The following is a 10000-nucleotide window of genomic DNA, read 5'->3' as shown; positions in this document are numbered from 1 at the left end:
TCACAGTCAAAAGGTCAAGAACCAAGAAGTCAGTAAGTTCCTAAGGATATCCTCAGTATCACATCACTGCTGTAACAAGTGGTGAACACGAGGAAATTCAGACAAGTCAAACACCCACACCTCATACATAGTTAAAAGAATTTTCCTTCATTTTTTTTCTCTACTGATTCCAACAAAGAAATATGATGAGAAAAACTGGAGAGTTCTCACTTATTTGAATAACAAGTGAAAACCTAAAAATATCTTCACTGTATGTTATTACCAACTGTATCACCGGGTTTTATAGTGACAGCCCTGTGCTATAATTTCTGAGAAAACCTCTGCATAAAGCTCCATAAACCCAACCATTCCTGTAATGTATCGCCTTATCTAGCACACAATCATTTCAAATACAACTTTTCATGTTAGTATAATTTGTTCAAAAATGGTAATAAATACATCCATGAAGGCACAGAAATCACTGCACAATCTATTGTAACTTGTTCTTACCAGTACTGACAGTTAATCCTAGACCCAAGATCCAATGTAAAAGAAAAATAAAATATGCCAATATTACTAGGTTTAATTAAAGATATTCATTATACACATATCTTTTAATGGACCAACAATCCCAATCAACATTATAAATAATCTGGACCAACTACAGAGTAATGTTTGTGAACAATTATCACAAAACTAAAACATGGATGGCTGTCAGTTGGTAGCAGAGTTCTTGCTTTCATAATAAATATAAAATCAATTTCCTGCTCTAGTTCCTATTCCAAGTTGAAAATGATATATCTGACTATGAATTCCAACAACCTTCACCTGTAGTTTTTTTTAAAAAAAAAACAATGGTGGGGGGGAGAAAAGAAAGAAAAATGAAACTTGTAAGACCACCTAAGTCAATTCTTCCTCATTTGAGGACACTTGGATAGTAAAGGTAAGATGCACATTTAAGCTTGCCATTTCAAATATATTTTTTTTTTAATGCAATGACTTCCTCCCCATCAAATGCCATTCAAGAATTTCATAAGTCCTTCCCAATAATTCCTCTATAAATTATTTGCAGGGCTTAGTACATCCGAAAGCCTGTAGAAACCTTTTGTTTAAATAATAACATGCAATTTCAAAAGCTTTTTGTTCCCTTTTCAATCAAAAATAACTTCGTATGTTTTAAATGAAATTTTGCAAGTAATCAGAGACTAATGAGGATTCATTGATTTAACTAGTTCAGGGAATCAGAGAAGGGAGTGAGAATTTAAAGTAACCAAGTGTTTCATTTAGAAAAGCAGCTAATGTGGTAGGTACACTAAAAGTCATCTTCACAGCGAAACGTAATCAGGACTTTTGTCTCGGGAGAAACTCATCCTCCTTTCTGTGCACATTCGTAACTCACATTACCATTAACAGGCAACACACATGCACACCGAAGAGATGCCTGCCTTCGTAGTACGCATGCATGGCAGCTGTGGTGACTAAATAATCCATATGGCTCTGAAGAGAAGATATGGTTTACTGAGTCCAGAGTCACAGCTACAGTGGTGGAATTCAGACACTAGAACTAAACCCCAGTAGGAATGCCTTACCCAAACCCTCTTCCTTCTAACCATACCCAGCAAATATAGTTAGGCCAGGGTTTTGCAATTCTATCCTCTATGGATGGTTTATAGATAGAAGTTCCATGTTTGAGGAAACCTTAACCTTCTTGTAGGCACAGAAGGTCTGTCTTCCTCCCTTTCCCCACAGCCATCCTAGTATTCATTCATGTATTTCTCCCCAGAATATAAGAAATATCACAAAATAGCTTTATAGAGAAAAATTCAGAGGCCTAGCTTAGGCCACAAAAGTCAACAAAATCTGAATCCAGTATGAAATTCCATCTTCCACACAAAATGTCATCAGTAATCTTACCTATAAGATATATGCTGAAATATAAATTCCACAGGTTGTATAAAGGGCAGTTTAACCATGAATTGTAATTGTTACAGCTTTTATGGATTCAAGTCAGAATGTTAATACTCATTTAATATAGTTTTCTGAAGCCCAATTCAACTTCTTCCTTCCTTCCCTAGTGAAGAAAATATCCTTGTGAAGTTCAATTTAGTGACATTGGTGCACAAGCCCATACACAGAAGTTTACACTTCTGAAAAGAGATAAGTGATAAACAGTTCATTAGCCATGTTAATGAAATTATGTTTTAGGAAAAAAAAGACTGGGTGACACAAAAATTTTAGTATATTTTTATACAGAGACAGTACAATAAAAACTTTATATTCAGTATCTCCAATTAGGTCAATTAATATTCAGAAAAATCCTGTAACATTTCGTTTAAATAATCATAGGAGGGGGAAAAAAAAGAATCCACCAATGTTCTGGAAGCTTCTCTAGACCTTTCAATCAATTTTATTTATATGCAAAACCAAGAGAAACTCAAAAAAAAAAAAAAAGAAAAAAACAAAGCTCCTCCTGATGCTAAAGCTCTCAATTTACTGACAGGCAAATGGCTTCATGCTGCCACTTAATCTCATTTCTTGCATAATGCCCTCTAATTAGCATATCAAAGTGAATTAATACTTCTAGGGCATTAGCAATGGGGAAATCTGCTCCAGGCTCACAATAGCAGTTAAGAGAGAGCCAAGAAATCCTCAAAAACACCACAAACCACTTTGCATTGCAAAACTGTTCAATTTATTTATCCTCTCTCTCTAAACACTTTTACCGCACACTGTTTTACTACTGTTCACCAAACAAAATGATAATTGCCAAAGTTACCAGCATCTGTAATGCCTGTTTAGAATCTTAATTTAGACTGTGTTGCAGATAATTTCTATATGCAACCATTTGTTCTATTATAAATGTTAATATAGAGACAGTGAAAATGTTGACATTCTCAATTAGTTAATTTGAATTTGAAATAAAATTTTATGGGATTTTAAAATTTATGAATTTTTTAATGTAAAAAGCCACCTGCTGGACTCTGATGCCTAAGAAATATGCTTTGAAAACTGATGTATCACATAAAACAAAACAAAAAATCATTTTGCCATAACATATGTTGAGTCTCACAAATAACGGTTTAAACGTTGTGAGTACTCATCAGCATTAAAAGGATTACACTGTATACCAAGTCCTCATTAATATGATCACTAAAAACGAGTTATTGTCCAAACAGCTTAACATTTTTAAAGCACTTAAGTTGAAAGAAGTAGAAAACTTTTAACAATTATTTTTATCCATAAATATTTTTAATTGCTTTCATACTAACCTGTTACTATTATGTAGACACAGTTATACAAAAAAAAGTTATGCCAATTCAGTTTCATACATTCTATCACACCAATTTTTTTGCTAGATATACACTCAAATTTAGTGCCAAAGTAAACTAGTTACCATTAAAACCTACAAACATATTATACTATGGAATATATCTATGAAAAAATAATACAGAAGTTATTGTTGCAATTCTGCCTACAAAAGGGATAATTAGAATCAAGTGTTGAAGATTAATGAAATTTATTTTTTAATATGTTCTGAGTTTGAAGGCATAAAAAGGTGGTTTATTTTTTCAGTAGCTCATTCAAGAATTACTTATTATTTGCTAAATATAGCACTGTCAACTAGATGTGATAGCAGTTTGTCTGATTAACTTCAATAACTTTGTAAAAAATCAGATAGCTAGTTCTGAAAAACTTACCAATTTATACTACATAGTGATATAAATTATTTACTCTCTTCATTCTTAAAGGCTCAAATGGCCTACTGAAGTAGAGCAAATGCTTGAAAAGGTCAGCACAGGCTTGAGGGGGAGGTAGTGGTAATGTGTAAGCTTTGTTAGTCAGTTAATATCTAAATCATGCTGATCACACTGATAAATGGCTAAAACACAAGACTGCTGAGAAAACAAATAAAACATTATTCTCATAATGTCAATATTGAACTAATAAATATCTAAAGATGTTCACAAACATGAATAGGGAAAAGATAATCTAAAACCTTATATAACTTGATATGTTAGTGCTAATGTGTTAAGTATTTATTCTGAATAGATACCTCAGGGTAGAGTATAAAATAAAGTGATGACTGACTTAGGGTGTGGTTCACGAAATGCAGTTTCAATTCTTATAGTCCCACTTCATATAATGTAACTTCATCCTACACCATGCCACTATAAAGTATCAAAATATAAATAATCCAACTAAGACGTTAATTTAAATTTGCCTCAGAAGTAATCTTTTATAAAATTTATAAATTGAGATGGAAATATACAGGCAAAATTAATTAAAAGGAAAAGCATCATAGTATGAAAAATGTAGACAGGTACATTTTATGAAAGCCGATCAAACAGTGTGCTCTTTGGGGCAAGTCGGGGCCTCCTTTGCTAGTATATTAAAAGACTTCTAATTCAGAATAAAATTATGTAAATTAATAAAATAGCATAGTGAAGTCCCAAATAAAATACCAAAACTACTCAAATCTGTAATAAAATGAGGGTCATTAAAACTAAGGCACAAAAGAATTACTTGCACAGATCAAGTTAGTATTGACAAGAGAGTTCAATACATTTTTATTGGGAAGAAAAAAATAAAGAACAGGATTGGAAAATGTCTCTACATTTTAAAGATAATATCCACAAGATACTTTAGATCATGATGTTCTAAACCAGCTTGGCAATGAGATTTTTCTCTAGGTTTTCTACAAATGTATTATATGTGTTATTTTGTTAGGATGGAAATGGAAGAATAAAGAAGTAGAAAAATCCCTTTCTTTTTCAACTTCTCTAAAAACCTCCTACAAAAGCTCCAGTAAGATATCAAATCTATAAAAATAGAAAAAAAGGTAAAATATTAAGTTGCATTAAGAAAAATATATTGATAAAGCAATCTAATTTATAACATTTCCAAGATACTCTGACTTTGTATTTTTCCTGTTTAATCACTTAATATTTCCAATATAAACAGACCTAATGCTTAAAATTGACATGAAATTTAAAACATTAAAGATCCATTAAAATTTGCTTTAAAATAATTTTGGAATGGTGGGAATTACAGAGAAAACACAACTGGCCAAGTATTGCTAATTGCTGAAGATGGGCACTGAGTTCATGGGAGAGGTTCAAGAGTCTCTTCTCTCTGCATGTTATGTTTCAAAGGTGTCCACAATAAAAAGTTGTTAAAATCTTGAAAATAAGTTCATTAAAACAAAATGTGTTTCATGAAAACACAAAAAGGAATCATGTATGGAACGGTGCATTTGTTTTTAAAACTTGAAACAAACGATGATAATTATATTGGAAATAGCGCAAGAGCAACTTAAAAGCATATGCAAAATATATAATAACATTTAGACTAATATATAACAATTTTCACCTTTCTTACTAAATTTTCACTTGAAAAAATTGATTTTTACACATGTAGAATTAAAAGAATCACACAGCACTTTACAAAGAAAAATGTAACAGATTTTTATACTGAAACCTTAAAAAGAGAAGCACACCAGAAAAAGACTCCAAAGAGTCTCTAAACCTGTAGGTTCACAATTAAACAGGGAGGTGTCGAATGACAGTACTGCCTTGTCTCTTTGAAAGCTAGTCACAGTTACAGCAATAAAGATAAAAGGTTTAATCTCACATCATATACTAAATGCATATAAAACCTCACTTGGAAACTATACTCTTGATCTAGTTTTAGTATCTAAAATTCTTATGACTCTTTCTAGGGAGGGTTCCTTTAAAAGTAAAGCATTTTTACTAGTCATTTTCTTCTCCTTAAACATAAAAAATACTTCAACCAGCCCAACCAGCCAAGCAGGCCTTTCTCTTCCCCTGCGGACACCTCCTGCAGTAGAGAAGTTCATTAAGTTTTATGATCTTCTCAAGTCAGTCCTGCTTATAAGCCTCACAAAGGCTACAAATCTGGCAAACCATCATGTATGCCATTAGACATTACTAGTAAATGAACGCTATTTAGGGTTTGTGGTGGCAATAAATCAGAGTTTGGTTGGCAGCCATCAACATGGAGTATTTTAACCTATCATTTAAAAAGGAAAAGGTTGTGTTTATTTTTTTTCATGCATAACATTTTTCACAATAATGTGATTCATATTATCTACTAAAATGTGGGATTTCATTTAAAAAATAAATATTTTTTTCTTGAAAAAGAACTATTTCCTTCACTTAAACTCGCATAATTAAGGGCTTTGGAAAGAAGGCAGATTTTTCAGGATGAAATATTTCACAAAGGAAAGCACTTCAACAATTAAGATTAAGATGACCAAAAAGAGGTGGGGGCATACACCAAAAGAGGTACGCAGGTGAGCAGACCTTGTGGCATCAGGGATATTTAATAAGAGACAGATGATAAAATATGGCTTTAAAAATCAGGAGAAAAATCTTAACATATCAACAATTATCTCACTGGTTACTTAGTTTAAAATAAACAACTATTTTTATTTTAAAGCCTACAACTTTTTGGGTGCTCTCAAAATGCACAAATATCACAATTCAACAATGAGAGACATTTCTGCCCAAAAATAATGGTATGATCAATTTTATGAAAGAATGCATTCTCAAGAAAAAGCAGCATCTTATAGTAGAAGTATACTTTCCTTACCTCTCAACAAGAAAATAATATAATTGTAGTAGATTACCCATTTATGTGTCAGAAGGGAAAAATACCTTTTCATATATGGTAGAGGGGGAAACAGATGTTTTCTAAACTAAATACCCCATGTGCATCAGAACTGGCAGTGTTCACTGCCTGATCAGAAACCTCAAAATCTACTCGCAGAGCTACAAATAAACGGATTGTTTTTTAATGATTTTGTTTTATTTTAGAAGAAAAGCACAACTGAAATGACATTATCCACTGAAATGACAGTTCACCCTCAACCCCCCATTATGCAGAGTAGAGTCATCAACATAATGTTTCTGGTTTCTATTCATAAATGACTAGGTAAACTTTCTCCAGATTACAAAGAATTAATCTTTAGGTATTATTAGATTAAATATTTTTTTAAAAAATATTTACGCAATATACATATATTCTACAGTGTTTCTTTCATAAGTTCATGTTTCTAAAGCATGACCGACTATGGAAGCAGGAGTGGGGGGCTTGGAATTTGCAGCCCCGCTGTCTTTGCTTTGGTAACACTAATGTCTACACAGCTGTTTTATTTCAAATTGAGGATTCTGAGTCCCTGTCTCATTCTAAGACTAGTTTTGGAGAGTGAGGTGAAGCTATGGGTAGTAGGGGAGAATGGAAAGAAGAGAAAGAGCTTCACCCCCATCAATCACTCAGTACTTAAATCCCATCCCTCTCGAGCTTAGAGAGGCTGGCAGGAAGATGCCTCTGCCCAGACAGCCGCCTTTACTCTTTGTTGGCTGTTGGCTTTTTACAAAAGAGATAATGTGCAAATGTGGATCCACTGGCCAAAGCACAAAAAGAGGATCTAATTTACAAGTTTCACTGAAAGCCCCACAAACAATTTTAAAACACAAAAATTTCTTTTGTCAGCTGCCTCTTGGTTTTTAAATAGCAATAGCCCTACCAAAGCTCTCTCTGCCAGTAATCCCAGACTTTGAAAAGACTTGTTTCTTTTTCGTAACTCACCTTTGACATGTGGCTGACTACACTTTCCTTTCAGAATGGTGTAGCTAAGTCCTGTGCAAATAAGCAACTAAAGGACTTATGCTTCCTAATTGAATTCTGCCTGCTGCTAAATGTCTCAACATGAAAAGCAGTTTGCTGGGTTTAGTTCTCAAGCTAGCTAGGCCAAAACTTTAAAAAGGCAAAAATAAATAAATAAATACAAATAATGAGAAGGGGATGAGAAGCGGTAAGTATCCATCCCTTCACCCTAGTAATATAAGGCTGTATAAAGTCGAATCAATCTTAATATTCACAACAGAGTCAATACCCCAGTGCATGGCTGTCAGCAGAAACTGAAGTGGAGCCCTGATAGCAGGAAAACCCTTGGACATTAAGCATCAGAATTTACTGAGAATTGCATACTTTTAAGCTTCTCAACTAAGAATCTTCAAGACTGAATGCTAGATGTCTTTTTTTACAGTCAGATAAAAATTATCTACTGTTTTAAATCACAACGCTTTCTAAAGGTAGCTAAAAATCAACACAAAATAAAAGTTAGTAATTCAAGAAAGGATCACTGAGCATTAAGAAACCAGCCATAATATGTGAATGAAAACCAGGAAAAGTACTCTGGCCTCCCTTATTATTTGCTGCTTATTATAGTTTAGCATATATATTTAATAGACAGCAATAACTCATCATCTTTTCTTGATTACTTTTAGGGTCAGAATAGTATTGCAAAGAGAAAAACCTGTTTCAAAGAAGGCTGACTCGCCTATCAACCTAACAATTATTTGCACTGTGCTATTTGTACACTCAATTTAAACACAATCACATGTAACCTTTTAAATAGCAACCCTTGGATAGTGCTATATCCTGGACTTCAACTTTTTCTCCTTTGCCTCAACTTTCAAAATGGCAACTTTAAAATACCATACATCCAACACACACCAAAAAAAAAAAAAAAAAAGAAAGAAAAGAACAAGAAAAAAATAAACAGTAGAGCTTGTTTAATGTACTTGTTTGCCACATACAGGGAAGATAATGCCAAATACAAACTAAAACATCCAAATCTCTGCTTCAATTTGAGCAGTTACCTCACTTCAAGACTGAAAGACCTTCAATCAATAAAGTCTGACAAGAAAGTTAAACTGAAACGAATTGCCAAAAATTTGCCAAATAGGTACCTGTAGTTTTCATTCCAGCACTTCTGCAAAACCTATCTTCTTATATATTCCCTGACTTGGACACTTCAAAATTGTTTAACCTGCATCTGTCGACCTTTTTATACTTTATATATTAAGCACAGTTACAAGTGTAATGACTTCACAATACAAAATAATACAAGTATTAACAGATGTAATACATTGTACGTGTCTACACATCATTACCCTTCCTCGATTCTCTGAAGTAGTCTTCCCACCTAAAACACTAATTCAAGCATGCTACTGGGGTTTGTTCAATTGCATCTATTCTTCTATCCGTGCAGCTGAAGCTTAAGACTAAGTAAAACAAAGTTCGGGCGATGCTTCTCCCGGGGACTCGGTCCTGGCATCCAGTCTCCCGTTGCTCCTTCTAAAAACTGACACACAAACAAGGCGAAAGGAGAGGGGAGAGGGCGGCTGGCGCTCCGGGCCCCCTCCCAGCCTGCAGCCAGGGGCCGCCGCCGAGGGACGGCGATCCAGCCCGGTTCGCACCTACACTTCATTTTACACCAGGAGCAGAACTGAGAAATCGACTCCAGATTTATTGCAGTTTTTTCTCAAGATCAGGACGTGGGAAGGAGAGAATGATCAAAGATGGCGGTGCCCAAAAGCAGCAGCTCTCAACTGGAGAGTCGAAGGAGTAGCTCCGACCCCCACCTCGGGGGTCTCCAGGCCCACTGCGGGGCGCAGCGTCTTACCTGTTTTCTCTTTGATCTCACACAGGACGCTGAAGAGCGCTGGTTTCATTCTGTGACAGTTCAGGGCATGTTTCCTAAAAAACAACGAAACACAAAGGTATTAGCATCACCTATGGAATAATATGGCGCCTTCCTTTAAGTTAGACCCAAGATTTAATTCCAGACCCCCATTCTGGAAGGCCTTTTTGAACGGTGGGAAGTCAACAAAAACTCCAGTTGACTAGTTCCCGACAGCCAGCAAGCCCCGGCGGCGAAAGCTGCAGCCGGAACGAGGCGGACCCATCTGCCCGGCAGGCAGCAGCCTCGGCCACTGCAGACGCGAACCCGCGCGGGGAGCCTCGCCCCGGGGGCAGGCGAAGGCGACCCGGGGGAGGGGACGGGTGCGGAGGAGCTCCCGCGTCCGCTACTCTGCAGAGGGAGCCGGCGCGACGTTGCCGGCCGGCCGACTGCGGCCAGCGGGAGGGTGACAGCTCGGCAAAGTTTGCAAGGCGGCCCTCCCTCCCCGAGAACTTGGCCGTCCGCACCCGG

At 35.6% G+C, this 10000-nt stretch overlaps 1 protein-coding gene across 2 annotated transcripts in view; it reads right to left on the bottom strand.

Annotated features, from left to right (window-relative positions):
* The window catches only part of PBX3 (PBX homeobox 3), a 225698-nt gene extending 215998 nt beyond the window's left edge, over window positions 1-9700 (bottom strand). Inside the window, exon 1 of one of the 2 annotated variants that reach the window (XM_032165140.2) lies at window positions 9473-9700. In XM_032165140.2, the coding sequence (XP_032021031.1) occupies window positions 9473-9521 (49 nt within the window). In that variant the 5' untranslated portion in view covers window positions 9522-9700. The remainder of the gene's footprint in view (window positions 1-9472) is intronic. The other variant, XM_032165141.2, reaches the window with a different exon arrangement.
* Between the last annotated feature and the right edge of the window lie 300 nt (window positions 9701-10000).

The sequence above is a fragment of the Hylobates moloch genome, unplaced genomic scaffold, assembly GCF_009828535.3.
Source record: "Hylobates moloch isolate HMO894 unplaced genomic scaffold, HMol_V3 SCAFFOLD_10, whole genome shotgun sequence".
Taxonomy (NCBI): domain Eukaryota; kingdom Metazoa; phylum Chordata; class Mammalia; order Primates; family Hylobatidae; genus Hylobates; species Hylobates moloch.
This window is presented reverse-complemented; position numbering and strand designations above follow the sequence as displayed.